The 17,328-nt window shown below is 43.1% G+C and overlaps 1 protein-coding gene across 1 annotated transcript; it reads right to left on the bottom strand.

Moving 5' to 3' along the window:
• Window positions 1-252: 252 nt before the first annotated feature.
• CNIH1 (cornichon family AMPA receptor auxiliary protein 1) lies at window positions 253-16,849 on the bottom strand. Its single transcript, XM_054971568.1, has 5 exons — window positions 16,655-16,849; window positions 8,769-8,837; window positions 4,330-4,442; window positions 3,001-3,144; window positions 253-1,231 (listed from the first exon to the last, which is right to left on the bottom strand). Exons 1-5 carry the CDS (start codon window positions 16,733-16,735, stop codon window positions 1,204-1,206), a joined length of 435 nt encoding a protein of 144 aa, XP_054827543.1. The 5' UTR covers window positions 16,736-16,849; the 3' UTR covers window positions 253-1,203.
• Between the last annotated feature and the right edge of the window lie 479 nt (window positions 16,850-17,328).

Genomic DNA, 17,328 nt, shown 5'->3' with positions numbered 1-17,328 from the left:
CTGGATCAGCCTCATGCTTTGAAAAAAATCCAAACTGCCAGCAGGTGCTACCTAGGCAATGAAAAGGTGGCCCGCGATCCTTGGAAGACAGTAGTCAACGTCCTGCTCACTTCTGCGCTCTACGGCATACGGGGCTGTGTTTGCAAAGGGCCTGTTCGCTTTACAATTAGAATAGCCCGGCCTAATAGCCACGGACTAAGACCAGCAGTTTCGTAACACTTTGAAGAGGCTGAGCAGGAGAAGAAGGTAAACTTCATTGACGTGGAGGTTTTTATTGCGTTGCACTAGGGAACAACAGGAGTATTTGCCCAGGGCCTCAACACGCCTGCACTGCTACCAGCAAACTCACAAAGCTATTTTTATTACTGCATTTGATCCAGTGCATTTGATCCAGGTTGGATGGAAGTTTTGAGACTGCAGCACATCTTTCCCCTTAAACAAAAAAATTGAAAAGCGCTGTCAGAGCGTACTACTTTTACAGAGGAGCAAGATTCAGGGCCAGTAGCACCTTGAAGACCAACTGGATTTCCTGGGTCTGAGCTTTCGAGCGTCAGACCTCCCCTTGTCAGAAATCTTCTACTACCCAGAGGTACACTGTCTTGTAAATATGGAAAAGTCTGAGCCATGTGCTTTATAGGGAGACAATATCCAAAGAGTTTTAAAAAATCCTGAACTACAATTTTTCCTGCAGTTGTAATGTATTCATCTATAAGACACACAGACGTTACCTAAGAGAGAACATACAGAAAAGCATTACGTTCATCAGAAGCACTGGCGCCTACAACTAGACGGAAGTCCATAACCAAAACGGGCCACTGTAAAAGTCCAGAAAACAAAAATAAACAAGGACAGCAAAATGAACAATTATTTTGAAGGTACGGCTGTTCCTTATGGACTGTAGGGTCAAAACTACTCAACGCCAGGGGCAGCTGCTTTACATTAATTTATGTAATTTTTGTAATTTTAAACATTCCAGCATTTAAAAAAAAACAGTCTTTCCATGAGTATTAAAGTGTAGACGTGTTTTTGAGGAAGGAAGGAGGGAGGGAGAAAGGGAATTGGTTATTTTCCCCCATCACAACTGTGATCCTCTAATTCCCCTTTTAAATCTTGATAACAAGATTCTTCTTGGAAAATAATCCTGCATCTTGTGGCTTTTCTGCATGCGCTTCGCTGGAACCAAGTCCGCTGGGCATCATTTTTTTAAGAGCTCACCAACACATAAATCATGCTGTTGGGGAAAAAAAGAGAGAACAGTAAAAACGTTTATTCGGTGGTATTCGGTGGTATTCATAGAATTACTGAGCCATGGAACTCTTTCATCTCCTCCCCCGGTTCACCAGTGTTTAGGGAGCTAGGATAGGGCCAAAGACTTCTGGCACACATATCTGTGCACAAGGAACTTGGCATCCCTTGTGTAAGCCTTGCTCCATCTCATGTTCCTCCCTCTGGGCTCAGAACGTGACTGCTCGTCTTTAACGTCCCCCTCCTTTTTGCACTGCCAACATTTTTGTTCAGGAGACCCCACCACATTGCAAAGGATGCGACTGTTGTAGTTGCGCACTGTTAATTTTACATACTAGATACACATAATTACATGTATATGTCCAGCAACAGCCATGTAGTATCTGGAGGATTGTTCTTGGTCATCCCCCCCGCCCCCGTTATCCTTCGGCCAGTCTTCTGCACATCTTTGTAGATGGGAATAATTTTAATATAAAAATGCTGTATTTTAATATTTTATACCCGCCAATTTTAATTGTTTGATATGATGTTTTAATGTTTTTTAAATGTTTTTATTGTCTTAAGCTGTTGTTAAACCGCCCTGAGCCCGTCTGACGGGGAGGGCGGTCTAGAAATGCGATTAAATAAATAAATATCAAATCTCAAATGACAACACAACTTTTTAAAAGATTTCCCCCCCTATACTTTCAAACAGGAACGGTGCATTGAACTTTAAAATTTGTGCATCCTAATTTATTCATACCCCAAAGCAAACTGTTAACTTAAGATAACTTAAGAAGCAACTGCCATAGATGGACCATTTTAAAAAAAAACTTTGGATAAAACATGCTTGTTCTCCACACAGGAAGTCAGCAAGTGGCAGCAGAATGGAAAAGACCAGCCTTCCTCTGGGCCCTGGTTGATTAAAAAAAATACCCGGTTCGTGTAGACTGAGTAAGGCCTTCTTGGCTGTGATGCTCCAATTATGGGACTCTTCCCCTATCCTCTCACCCCAAATGAAATACTGGTACAAGATTTTAAATACAACCTGGATCTAACTGACAGGAAGAAGCTTTTGCTCAGAAGCTCCCAGGAAGATTCTTTTACTATTAAACAAACAAGCTTGCCAGAGGCAAGAAAGAAGCAGCTCTTGGCCTTTGGATTTTCCCCACAGCCTGTTGGAGGAGTTATGTTGTACCTAGGCTTGGAGTTTTTCATCTTTTTTAGCTGTTTTATGGTCTGCTTGTAGCCTGAGAACTGTTTTAGCTATTGTTTAGGCTGCTCAACGGATGTTTTTATGTCCGTCTTGGTTTTCATATTGCTAGGTTTATGAGTTTCTTTACAATGTTATAGTATTGTTCTTACTTGTGAGCAGCCTTGAGCAGATCTCTGGAAAGGCTGCATATAAATTCTCTATGAATCTTTCATTATTATTTATTTAATCAGTTGGATCCTATCAGCTTTACCACTGACACAGAAGGACTAATTATCGCCTGATTCTCCACTTTCACTACAGTCTTGCCCCACATGGCTATTTGTCCTTGAGCCCCATAATAAATCTTTCTGTGGGTCAAAAGGGACCCGTCCTTTTTTTTTTCTTCCTCCAGTGAAAAAAGCTGGTAGGATCCAGTATCTTAAGTTGCTCAAACTAAACACTGATAAACGATACACAAATGCTTTTATTCAGTCATTTTTTTAAAAACTGTAAACCACCTTGAGATCTTGAAAAGACGTAATTAAGGACGGCAATAAATAAAGATAAAATCGGTGACTTACCCATATAGGTAGTAAAAAAAGGATAGAAGGTAAAATGCTAGTTTGCACCACCCCTCCTTCTGGCAATATGCTAAAATATCTGCATTCATGATGGTTGTAGGGTCATACAGTCCAGGTCCACTCATCACAGGCCTGCTCATGTACCTGGAATAGTGAATTTGCATTTTTAAAAGAATTCCAGAACAAGAAGTTTCCATTCAAATATCAGAAAACAAATACAAGGAACGGCAAGTAAAACTGTACGGAGGAGTTGCACGTGTTCCATCACAGTTTGTTAAGTACAAGTGTTACACCGAGGCATTAACATTGCATGATTCAGGGAATAAGTGAAAGAATGCAATTGCATTCCTGAAAAATCAGCAAATCTCTGCCCAGCTGCTGTACAAATAGAGCCGCAGCCTAATCAGCCTCGGTTACTTTTGTAGAGTAAGCATGGTATCTCTCTTATCAAGGACTCTGCTTTTAGGAGAAAGCCAGGCTAACAGCACCTTAAACGGATAAATAATCAAAAAGTGTGAACTGAGCAAAGGCAAAAGCAGTTCTGTATCTGCCCAGTTTATGTACCATGCATCTGATGAAGAGAACTTGATCCTCGAAAGCTTATGCTATAATAAAATTGGTTAGTCTTAAAGGTGCTACTGGACTCTTTTTGATTTTGCTACCACAGACTAACACGGCTAACTCCTCTGGATCACTGATTTTTCATTTACTGATTACTTATGGAGGCCACCACAAGATTGTGAGCAGCACTCTTTCTTCAGTTATCCATCAATGAAGCAGCAACCAATGGACTCCACTCTTTTGCTCTTAATTTGCTTTTGTTATGCGTGAGATTTTGTTTAAAGTGAAACCAACTGACGCTTATTTTTTTCTCTGTGATCACTTGTGGACTTCCTAGAGCACCCGATTAGCCACAGTTGCCGGCTGAATGGCCAGGTGGACTCTTGGCCTGAGGCTGTCCAGGTGAGACCACTCCCCCCCACCCCAATACTCTGCAAAAGAGACAGAGTCATAGAGGACAGAGCTTTCATCCCTCCCTGGCTCTCAAGAACAATGAGAGATAGAAACATCCGTGTGAATGAAAGCTGGGATTCCTAGTACTGAATTTCCACGTCAGACGCACAACTGCAATATATGCACATATCATGAACAGAAAGGCCTAGCTACAGCACCCTTTGCTCTAAAGAAGGTGTGTGTTTAACGAAAAAGCCCCAAGACTATCTCTGATCTAGTCTCTCCATATTTTTAGTTTCTAAAGCGAACCAACGGGACAGCACACAAGTTGGTTTTTCCGTGAGTAAAGTGATACCAAACTACAGCCAGTGTTACCTCCAAATATGATAACCCAACAATGGCATATTGAGACTCAGCGTAAGCCACTCTGTCGCACACAGAAACATAACACAGAAGAACGCGTGGATGAGATACTCGGGAAGGACAAGCTGCAAAGGGGGAAAGAAAACAAAAGTCAAACCAACTCATTTTCAGTATTAAGCACATTTCAATTATGCTATGACTGTGGTGTGGGGAAAGAACACACAGCATTATTTGGGGGAAAAATTAATAAGCGACACAAGTATTTGACAAGGTAAAGTAACTCCTGGGACTTGTGTTATGACAATCATTTGGCATATTTCACAAATATTTGGTACAACTTGCATAAAACTGCACACAAGTAGACAACACTGGTGTTTAAACAGTTTGCACTATGAGGATTTTTTTAAAAAAAATGCAATTTCTGCATATTTTGATCTAAGGGCTTGTACATACTTTGCATTTTTTTCAAACTTTCACTCCAGGGAGCAATCAGCTGTACTCTAAGGCAGTTTGTACCCAACTCCACAATTATACTCGTAGGTAGTTTATTATTCTCTGGGAGATTCCCGCTTGCTTCTGTTGAGTGACTACAGTTTGTAGGCAGGATTCCAGCTGCCTAGACATGAAAGCAGCAATTACCTCCTTCTAACACTTAAGCAGTAAAGTGCCACTTTACTTTGGAGAGGCCAAGCTCAGTGTTAGAATCTGCTTGGCATGCAGACGGACTAAGGTTCAGTCTTTGGTATCTCAAGTTTAAAAGGCTCAGATGATACGTAATGTCAAAGAACTCTCCCCGAGGCCCTGAAAAACCAGTGACCAATTGAATAGCCCAACACTAATTTTGATGGACCAAAAGTCTGATTCCGTAGAAGGCAATCTCTCGTGTTGCACATATACAAGTCCAAAGCACACACTTTTTAAGGACACAAATACACACACAAACACACACACAAGTAACCCTTCTGCAAAAGAAGGTAGAATGCAAGACATTTCATATCCATAAAAATTTCAGCGATGTCCTGTCCACTGGATTTCCCAATCAAGTAGGGCAGCCGACCCTAGCAAGGATAATTCTCTAAAACACACACAAAAACAAGCCAGCTGGCCCTTCAAGTTCACAATTTGGTTATTTAAAAAAAATCCACAGCACATTTCAAAACAAGCTTTGCGCTCCTTTCTTTCTGGATCCTAACGCTTTAGAAGAATGCCGCAGCTTCTCACAGGTTCAAGCTAGACGTGACATTTTTTTAAGGAGTTGGGTCAGGACTCGGTTTCCCCACGGAAAGATGGCGGTTACAAGGAACAAGTGTTTAAAGTGCGGCAGGGAATGCAAGGCAAGGAGGGAAATGGGCTCCAGCCCCTCCCCCATCTTCCTGAACCCAAATGGCCTTAGGGCATTATTTGCCCCCATTCTGGAGCCACAAGCGCCATGTTCAATGTACGTGCAACTCCAAAAAGATGCAAATATTGGCCTTCCCCCCAAAAATAACTATTATGAAGACTAGAAAACTTTCACAGAATCCTGTTAATTTCTATTTTCAAACCTATGGAGGAAACATACAGTTCGATACTACTGTTTACTCCCACAGTTTTTTTAATATATTTATATATTTATATATATATAAATGTGTGTGTGTGTGTATATTTATTTATTTATTTATTTATTTATTTATTTATTTATTTATTTATTTATTTATTTATTTATTTATTTATTTATTTATTTATTTATTTATTTATTTATTTATTTATTTGTGGGCTGCCAAACCAGATGGATAAAGTTGTAGCCTGCTGAATGTCTAAACCCTGAAAATGTTTTGTGCATTAACATAGAAAGATTTCAAGTTTTCTATTCTTTGCAAATAATTCCTGGGGGGGGGGGGATTTAGCACAAGTGCAAACCAATATAGACAAACATAAGCAGGCGCCTGAAAAGTATTTCAAATTTTTAGAGATCTGAATTTTTCAGCACCAAACGGGGCAGAGGGGAAATAACATCACATTCCTAAATATTAAAATTAAGTTGAGAGGGTGTTTTGTGCCCAGGAATAAAATACACCTGCAATTTACATTTCTGATGTACTGGCTGCTTAACATCATCTCTTCCAGAGAGAATCTAGAGTTATTTGCCCATGGATTTACATGGATGCCTGCTAGAGCTGTTATGGGGGCCAATAAAAACTGACGTGTTCTTGTGACAAATGATGGACATTGTTTACCTGCTGCACCTCAATTTGTCCAACTTTGCGGCTCTAAACGCAACCGGTGCACAAGCATGCAGCACAGTTAGCACAGACAACATATATGTACAAATTCCAATTAAGTACCGAGCAATTGTGAAGTCAAAGACAGATTAAACAAGCAAGGACACTCTTGTCACTGAGCATAAAAGGTCAGAATCGTAGGGCTCAAACTCTTGCCAATTTGCTCGCCGTTTTCTATTCTAGCAGGTTATTTCTGTCTTAAATCAGTCCTGCACTTTCTTCTAACACAATGACTTCCTTTTCTGGCTGCATTTAAAAGCACACAACTGAATGACATAAAAGCGATCCAGGGAGACTTTGCCACATATTTAAATATAATTGACAAATATAAAGGTCAATTTTAACATGCATATGACATCTTTTGGGGTTAAAAGTCTGTGATAAAGGGAATGCAGTGAAAGTTTCCTCCCCTTCCCACATCGAATGAGAGATGATCGAGTAGGGTAAACTGTTCCACGCACAACCACTACACTGGCTCACAGTATTATCTGTCCTCCAAGTACCTGCTTTGTAAAAACGCATTTCATAGATCCCACCAACTCATCTGGGGGCCAGTTCCTACGCCAACTCCTTCTGGGAACTTTTCTGAGGCTTAGCTACTTTCTAAAACCTTATCAGCGAATGCATTTTTATTTTATTGGCTAAAACTTATTGACACACTTGTACTGTGCCTTTCTTGCCATCAATAACAGCTCAGGGTTGAGTTCTAGCAGTAGAAAAGGGAGCAACTTGCTTCCCAAATCCTCTTTGCTACAGGACACAGGCATAAAGGAATTGCTTGAAGTAAAAGCAAGGGATGGAGAAATGTAAAATGTGGCAACTGAACTCATCATTTTGACCTTCCAATCTACTGGACAAGGACTTATACATCATTGGCATTGTATATAAATAATATAATTATTTATATACATAAGATAATATAAATAAGATATGTCTGCTCCCCTTTGCTCACTACCTGACCAGCTCCACCCACTCTGGCCCCTAAATGACAAAGAAGATTCATAGATCCAGAGGAGTTAGCCGTGTTAGTCTGTAGCTGCAAAATAGTAAAGAGTCTAGTAGCACCTTTTAAGACTAACCAACTTTACTGTAGCATAACCTTTCGGGAACCACAGCTCTCTCTGTCAGATGCATGGAGGACAAGCTTTACTGTAGCTTATGCTACAGTAAAGTTGGTTAGTTTTAAATGAAGATTTAAATAACTTCCCTTGAGCAGTATAGGAACTTCGCCTCACAAGCCACACACAATTTAATGTTTGACTCCTCACTGACTCCACCAAAGCAGGGGCTCCTAAAAATAAACATCTGTAGACCACAATTCATCTCTAACCAAGATCTGGCACAGATGTAATGCAGGCTCTTGGCAAAGCAGGGGTTGAAAATCAGGAGTCAGCCTTGGGAGAATGCACTCCCTGCTTGCTATCACTCCTTTCTCCAGTGTGAATTTCCCTTTCAGTCTAACAATGGCTTGGTATTACACCCGCACCAATGTTAACCAGGGTTCCGGCTGCAATCAGGAGTCTAAAGCCATGGTTGTAAGTTTTAAAAACCCTGGTTAAGAGGGAACCTAGCAGACTTTTAAAAATTTAAAATATATAAACTTCTCAAATTGACTGCATACTCGGCACCAAGACCTGTTAGTAAACTTAATGTCAGTACAAATAGAATCTAAGCATGTAACAGTTTTCCCCGTCTCTTAAGCAAGCAAATTTACAATGCACAGAGCTCATGAAGTTACTGTAACCCCTGAATAGACAACAGACAGGCAGATGAACGAGTACAGTAAACAAAAAAGATCAACTCAAGTCATACAGATGCTCCTAACAAAATGGAAAGCGAAAGAGAGTGGCGTCAAAACATTAAACTAAAAAGCAGTACACACCTTTAATGCAATTTTGACTCTTTTAATCTTTTTAACCTTTTCAACTGTCTTTGTACCGAAAATGTAAAAAGCAGATTGAAAGAATGTTAGTATGACAGCGGACAAGATCACCGGTAGAAAAATAAGTCAGTATTTCAAGCTTGAAAGGATAAGGGGGAGAAGAGAAAATTCTGCCGCAATATCATAACTCCATCAGATATTAGCCAACAACATTTCCCCCATGCATACTGAACCAGTATCAGCTGCCAAGAGAGAGAGAGAGAACGTGGCTAGGAATTGACACAAAGATCTCTCTCGTGTAAACTTACAGGGTTGAGCGTATTACACTGGTCTATGGGATTCTTGTAGTCGGTCTTCAATTCATCGAAAGCTATAATCTAGAATAAAATTACAACAGTTAGGGAGTGCAAAAGGCAGCTCAGCTGTGACGGATAGCCCTGCCCCAAAGCCATGACAAGTCCAAGTTCAGAGGGCCACTGCTCTGGAGCTAGACCCCATCCAACCATCCAACTTCTTAAATGGTTCTAATAAAGATGCGAAAGCCAAGGGGGGGAGGTTTGTAATCTGCCTTGAGTCTGAGTGAGAAAGGTGAACTATAAACATAAATAAACAAACAATAAGAGTATCTTCCCCAGTCTGACCCATTCCACCCTCCGTAGTGGCTCTTTCCATTTTTTCCCCTGTGGAAATAGTAGAAGTTGAGGGGGGAATTAAAAAACTTGGAACTATTTTCTCTTTACATAGGCGCAATGCTGTGCAGCGACTAGATCACACAAACTACAGATTTAAGTACTTATATGTATTGTCGAAGGCTTTCACGGCCAGAGAACAATGGTTGTTGTGGGTTTTCCGGGCTGTACTGCCGTGGTCTTGGCATTGTAGTTCCTGACGTTTCGCCAGCAGCTGTGGCTGGCACCTTCAGAGGTGTAGCACCGAAAGACAGAGATCTCTCAGAGTCACAGTGTGGAGAAGATGTTGGCAGGTAATTTATATCTACTCTAAGTAATTATAGTAATTATATCTACTCTAAGTATATTTAAGTAATTATAGTCCCTATATTTTGTAGGCAGGAACGACTCAAATTCTACAATTTGCTGCAGATTCCTGAGGATTACTGGTCAATGTTTAGAAATATAAACACCAAATCAGGAAACAAGATAGCATGTGAGAGAGAGAGACTCGTTTCAACAATTGCCTTCAGTTATCTGAAGTCCACAGAGATTAAAAAATGAAAGAATCAGAGACTACTGATCTTTTAGATTACAAATAGAGAAACTCAAGATAGTGGTACTTTCAATTATATATTAATTATACCACGTGATACTGATTTCCTGTGGCTCATTTTTGTACAGTTACTACGATAGTTTGTGTGAGATGAGGAAGCCCTGACTCAGCATTATTAAAAAGTTTAACTCAATGTCAGGATTTACTAATAGTCTGATACTGCAACTTTTAGCATGGAAGAAAACAACAGTTTTGATTTTTTTTTTTGTGAGAACTGGAAACACGTTGAAAGACGGGTCATTTGGTAAACGGGGGTAGTGAGCTTTCGTACTGTTTCTGGATACAGATCCAGAGGAGTTAGCCGTGTTAGTCTGCAGTTGCAAAATAGTAAAGAGTCCAGTAGCACCTTTACGACTAACCTGAGCCCATCCGTGGGGAGGGCAGGATATAAACCAAATCAAATCAAATCAAATCAATAATAAATTGTAGCCGAAGCTTTCGAGATGCATCTGATGAAGACAGCTGTGGTTCTCAAAAGCTTACGCTACAATAAAGTTGGTTAGTCTTAAAGGTGTTACTGGAACTCTATTTCTGGATAGAGACTCAGTGTATAGCGATTACAGCATTGGATTAAGAGCTAGGAGATACGGGTTTAAATCTCGGCTCTGCTGTGGAAGCTTGCTGGGTGGCCTCGGTTCAGTCTCTGCCTAACCACAGGGCTGTTGTGAGGATAAAATGGAAGAGGGAAGACTGATGTGGTAAGCTGTTGCCAGGGGGGAGAAAAGTGGTAAGGCTAACTGTAGGGACAGAAAACTGTTTCTAGGACTCAATACAATATTGATGGCTTTTCTTTTTAATTCTTACTTGGTTCTTATCCCTCTCCCTTTCCTACATTGACAAGAACCAGGGTGGATAAAAATCAATGATTTTTTTAAAAAAAATCAAAAAAATCAGATTTTTTTTATTTAAATCGGATTTTATTTAAATCGGATTTTTTTTATTTAAATCGGATTTTTTAAAATAAAATGCTTTTTGAGGAAAATATATTACCATCCAAAGGTTATTCCATTATGAAATAAAGATTAGTTTTTAATTATGTAGAATAAGGCTGTATATGTTTAATTTTTTTGGTAAATAAATTCCATTAATCCATTCACAATGTCATGCTCTTCCAGAGGTTTTTGTAAGATTATTGGGCAGTTTCTCTGCCTACAAGATATTATCACAGATGCTTGGTTTTGCCGTTCTCAAAACTGAATTTGTGTCAGCTCAGCAGAGATCACATGCCTCTTCTTCACAGCAAAAATGTTGTAACATGAACAGAGTTGAGAAAAAGACCTTAATCCTATTGTTCTACAAACCTATGAAGACAGAATCAACCCCTCCAGTGCTAAGTTTCAAGAAGTTCAGTGAATAGAAACAATATTTTTCTGATTGTTTGGAGTGGAATAGATCTGCACAAGAAGAAACTAAGTGTGAGGAGGGAGGGGCAAGCAGTACAAAATGAAAGTGAAACTTTTTGAGCACAATACTGCACAAATCCTTGGATCTTTTGTGTGTATGACCTGAGGTTTATCACATTCTTTCCTTGGAGGGAAAAACCTATAATGGCAGCAGGCCGTAAAAGAGACCCGGTTTGGGAATACTTTAATGAAGTTCCTTTACCTATCGGTAAGGCAGGCATCTACTTGCATATTAAAGTTATACCAGCAAGAATTAGTCTTTATGTAGAAAACTATTATTTAAATCAAGCCTTAATGACTAGTGATTTAAATCGTGATTTAAATCAAATCCACCCTGACAAGAACTAAGATATGCTTAGTCCAACTTAAGCGGCCTGCTGTTCTATCACTGGGAATAGGGTTAGGGCCAGGGAGCATCAACACCTCTTGGGCATTCAGGACTCGGGGTTGAAAGGAGAGATCATGAATACCTGGCACCATTTTAGAAAAATTAAACGTGTAACTAACGTAACATGTAACTAAATGTTACATTAAAAATACCAAGTTCTCCACGGCCTCCATATTTTCTGCAATTCTCTCTTGCCATTAACCAACTAGGTTCATTCTGAAAAAATGTATTTTTTTACATTGGAAGAGGAAAGACCTTACAAGCATAGACTTGGAAGCTGACAGCACTTTAAACTGACTGGCTGGGTTCAGTGAAAAATGCTCATGGCATCTACTTTATAGGCAAGTCAGCTCATCCATGACAGTGAATCTCTCTCCTATCCCACTTTTCCAACATGGGTACATTTTATCAAGATTCTAGCTTAATTATTGGTTCCCACTTCTGTGCAATGTAAGCATAACCCCAAGGGATTCGCTGGGGAGCTGCCTTTGTGAGCCCCTGACAAACTGAAACATGTGAAGGAGGAAACGTTTTGGAACTGCTCTCTGACCGTTTTATGAATGATACAGCAATTGAAACCTTGCTCGTGTTTCTGAAAATGTCCAAGCGCAAGCGCAGAAGGCAGCCAATTGCTTCTGCATTGGGTACAATGTGAGATAATAACAATTCTAGACACCAGGGTCCAATTCTGAGTGCAGAAATGCACTCCACCCTTCCCTTCATCCTTCAGTGTCAGTAGATCCAGAGCAGTTAGCCATGTTAGTTTGTAATAGCAAAATAGTAAAGAGTCCCGTAGCACCTTTAAGACTAACCAACTTTATTGTAGCAGAAGCTTTTGAGAGCCACAGCTCTCTTTGTCAGAGGCATCGTCAGCTGTGGTTCTCGAAAGCTAATGATGTATCTGACGAAGAGAGCTGTGGTTCTCGAAAGCTTATGCTACAATAAAGTTGGTTAGTCTTAAAGGTGCTACTGGACTCTTTCCTATTCAGCATAAATAGGTTTCTCAACAGGCCTGGAGGAAAAACATCCTGTCCCTTTAAGAAAGATTTGACTAGCGGTCTTGGTGGTTGTAATGGGCAGAAAGGGGGGCATGCAAACCTGTAAATAAATAATGTTGGGATCCAGCTCCGTGCCCTGGATGGGACACCACTGGCAACTTTGCCAGTGGTGAAGAGTCTGAGCGTGCTCCTGGATGCCTCCCTATCGATGGAGGCCCAGGTCACGGCGGTTGCCAAGTCTGCATTTTTCCATCCTCGTCAGATCAGGCAACTTGCCCCCTACCTGATGCCCCAGGACCTGGCTACAGTGACCCATGCAACGGTCACCTCCAGGCTAGATTACTGTAACTCACTCTATGCTGGGCTACCCCTGGGCCTGATCCGGAAACTACAACTGGTTCAGAATGCGGCAGCGTGGGTCCTGACTGGTATATCTTACCAGTCACATATTACACCTGTCCTGCGCCAGCTGCACTGGCTTCCGGTTGAATTCCGAATCAGGTTCAAGGTGTTGGTTCTTACCTTTAAAGCCCTGAGCGGGTTGGGACCGGCATATCTTCGGGACCGCCTCTCCCTGTACGTTCCCCGGAGACCGCTTCGATCAGCGGATAAATGTTTACTGGTGGTCCCCGGCCCTAAGGAAGCCCGCCTCGCTTCAACCAGGGCCAGGGCCGTTTCAGTCCTAGCCCCAGACTGGTGGAACTCTCTGTCAATGGAGACCCGGGCGCAGCGGGACATATTATCGTTCCGCCGGGCCTGTAAGACAGAGCTGTTCCGCCAGGCGTTCGGTGGTTGAAGGGGGCGGTGCCATGTCGGCCTCCCACCTTTGGGGTGGGGGAGGGTTCTCCCCACCACTGCACTTTGTTAATTTATTTCATTATTGTTTTGTATATTGATTTTAGTATCGTTGTTTTTTGTTTTTATCGATTTTAAACTGTTCACCGCCCAGAGCCCCTGGGATGGGCGGTATATAAATTGAAATATAAATAAAAAAATGTGTGGAAAGGGATAGTTCAAGCTTTTTGTAAACAATATCACCTGGTTTTTAAAAAGCCTTTATGCCTCTGTTAAAGGGGCAGGAAATTTTTCTCCAGTCATTTGGCACCCTTAGGCAAAACTTGAATTAATGTAGCACAATATAAGGAACCGGACAAGCACATCTTTAGAGGTGGGGGGATGACTTATGCGTGAGCCTGACCCTTTGACTTCTGATAAAGCCTCCTGCATAAGCACCCCACTGCTCACATTCTTTGACTTTCCCACCACATCAGAAGCCCCGATGCACTCCCTCACTTAATAGTAAAGAGCCCAGTGACACCTTTAAGACTAACCAACTTTATTAATAATAATAATAATAATAACAACAACATTCAATTTATATACCGCCCTTCAGGACAACTTAACACCCACTCAGAGCAGTTTACAAAGTATGTCATTATTATCCCCACAACAAAACACCCTGTGAGGTGGGTGATGCTGAGAGAGCTCCAGAGAGCTGTGACTAGCCCAAGGTCACCCAGCTGGCTTCAAGTGGAGGAGTGGGTAATGAAACCTGGCTCTCCAGATTAAAGTCTCGCGTTCTTAACCACTACACCAAACTGGCTCTCAGTATTGTAGCATAAGCTTTCGAGAACCACAGCTCTCTTTGTCAGATGCATTGTCAGCTTTTAAGAACCACAGCTGATGATGCATCTGACGAAGGGAGCTGTGGTTCTCAAAAGCTTATGCTACAAAAAAATCGGTTAGTCTTAAAAGTGCTACTAGACTGTTTACTATTTTGCAACTACAGACTAACACAGCTATCTCCTCTGGACCTATCTCCCCATTTAAGCCACTCTTACCCTACCCTCCCACAATGTTGCCTGACTGTCCCCAAGATCCCTGATAACCCACTCTCCTTCCCACAGGCTTTACCTCTCCTCCCACAACTCTTGATCTCCCACTGTTTTTTTTCATATTACACCTTTCTTCCTCCAAGGTGCACAGAGCATCGTATGGGAGCCCCTGTGAGGTACAGAGGAGTTAGCCGTGTTAGTCTGTAGTAGCAAAATCAAAAAGAGTCCAGTAGCACCTTTAAGACTAACCAATTTTATTATAGCATAAGCTTTCGAGAATCAAGTTCTCTTCATCAGATGCCTGATCAGGCATCTGATGAAGAGAACTTGATTCTCGAAAGCTTATGCTATAATAAAATTGGTTAGTCTTAAAGGTGCTACTGGACTCTTTTTGATCCTGTGAGGTGCGTTAGGCTGAGAGAGAGAGAGAACAGAAATGAATGGCCCGTTGCCACCCAGTCCTCCTTTCCTCTGTTTCATCGTCACAACAACCCTGTGAAGTAGATCAGGCAGAGAGAGAAAACGACTGGCCCAAGGGCACTCAGCTTTCCTCCATTTTATCCTCACAACCACCCTGAGAGGTGGCCAAGAGAGAACAACGAATGGCTCATGTCATCCAGCAAGTTCTGGCCTGGAGCATCTTCCCACCTCATTCTGAAAGAAATTTTTAACATCGAAGCCTGAGGAACAGTTCTGGTGAACTCGAAAGCCAAAGCAGGCTTTTCTGTCACTGCAGCCACTCCCAAGACATCAACCAAAAGGGAAACTGTAATGAAGAAATCAGAAAACTGAGACTTGTGAAGGAACTAAAAAAAGATCCTTAAAGATAAGGATGTCTTTCAGGGAACCAAGATCAAGATAATCCAAAAGACAGTATTCCCCATTACTATGTATGGATATAAAAGTTGGACAATGAAGAAAGCGGACAGGAAGAAAATTGATTCATTTGAAATGTGGTGCTGGAGGAGAGCTCTGCGGACACCACGGATGGCCAAAAAGACAAATAAATAGGTACTAGATCAAATCCAGCCTGAATTCTCCTTATAAGCTAAAATGACAAGACTAAGGCTATCGTACTTTGGTCACGTCAGGAGAAGACAAGATTCTTTGGAAAAGTCACTAATACTAGGGAAAGTGGAAGGCAGCAGGAAAAGAGGAAGACCCAAAATGAGATGGCTGGACTCAATGAAAGAAGCCACGGCCTCCGGTTTGCAGGATCTGAGCAAGGCTGTTAATGATAGGAAGTTCTGGAGGTCTCTCATTCATAGGGTCGCCTGAGGTCGGAGGTGAGTTGTTGGCACATAACACACACACACACAGCCAGTCCCAATAAAGGTATGTAGACTGTGGTTGGGGGGGGGGGTTGGGGGGGTGCCTGAACTCCACATCATTCTGGCTCCAAAAACAGCATTCTGCCCATCACTTTAACCTAGGGTTCCCAACCTGTGTGTGTGTGGGGGGGGGGGGGGAGATGGACTGGAGATCTCGCAGAATTACATCAGCTCTCCAGACAACAGAGATCAGTTCTCGGGGGGTGGGGGAGATGGAGAATGGACTCTACTGCATCATACCCTGCTGAGGTCCCTTCCCTTCCCTAAACCCCACCCTCCCAAATCTCCAGGAATTTCCCAACCTGGAGTTGACAGCCTTACAACTCCCCCCTCAGACCCACTCCCTGCTACTCACCACAGGCCCCCTCCACCTCAAGGAAAGCACGGGGAGGGAATCTTTTAATAAGTGTTATATGAACGCACTTTATTATTACCTTTATTATTATTATCCCTCTCTATTCCTCTCTCCCCACATACTCACATCCCAGTGGCTACCTGAGAGACTCTCCTCATAGTGCCCCCCTTCACCCCTCAGGATTCCTCAGTCAGCCCCCCCCCATGGAGACCTCTCCTCGCTTCGCCTCCTCAGCCCCCTCCCTTCACAAACCCTAAGGCTCTACCCCCCCCCCAAATCTCCAGGAATTTTCCAACCTGGAGTTGGCAACCCAACATTACTCCCCCCTCAACCCCCTCCTCAGGGAAAGGGGGGGAGGGAATGTTCTAAGGAGTGCTATATAAAATCAGTTGTTGTTTTTGTTATTGTTGTTGTTATTGTTACTACCCTTCTCTCTTCCTCTCCCCCCACATACAACACCCCAGGGGCTACCTGAGAGACTCTCCTCATGGCGCCCCCCCCTTCACCCCCTCAGGTTTCCTCTGCCCCCCTGAAGACCCCTTCCCCCAGAGCCCCCCTCTTCCCAGTCACGTGCCTCCCCCTCCCCCCTCCTCTACTCACATGCCAGATGGCGAAGAAGATGAGGGCGGCGGTGAGGAGCAGGGCCAGCATGTAGCAGAAGGCGGCGAACGTGAACGCCATGGCGGAGGCGGAGGCGGACGCGAGGGAGGCCCGGGCCGAGCGGCGGCGCGCGGGGGATGCCGGGCCGGATCATTCAGGGGCGGCCGGGCCTGCGGGGAAGGGGAGGCGCGCACCGCGCAGGCGCAAAGGAGAGAGCGGGGCTGGCGCCGCAGCGACCTCTAGAGGCGGCGGCGCCGAGGAGCTGCCGCCCGGCTCCGCCTCCTTCTTGTGCCTTTGCCAACCTCCTGGTGAGGCCTGGTGAACCCTCTCAGAGTGGCCGCTGATCTCCCGGGCACCGAGATCCGTTCTCTGGGAGGAACTGGCGGCGGCTTTGGAGGGCGGGCTCGATGGCAGCCTATCCCTGAGGAGCTCCCTCCTTTTCCCCAAACTCTGCCATCCCCAGGCTGCAATCCCCCATATCTTCAGGAATTTCCAAATCTGGAGCTTATGCCAACCTCCAGGTGGGGCCTGGAGACCTCCCAGCTGATCTCCAGGCCACAGAGTAGGGTTGCCAGCCTCCAGGTGGTAGCTGGAGATCTCCCGGAATTACAACTGATCTCCCAGTGACAGAGATCAGTTCCCCTGGAGAAAATGGCTGCTTTGGAAGGTGGACT

Source organism: Eublepharis macularius, chromosome 2 (assembly GCF_028583425.1).
Source record: "Eublepharis macularius isolate TG4126 chromosome 2, MPM_Emac_v1.0, whole genome shotgun sequence".
NCBI lineage: Eukaryota > Metazoa > Chordata > Lepidosauria > Squamata > Eublepharidae > Eublepharis > Eublepharis macularius.
The sequence above is the reverse complement of the archived record's forward strand: the minus strand, read 5'-3'. Positions and strand labels throughout refer to the sequence as shown.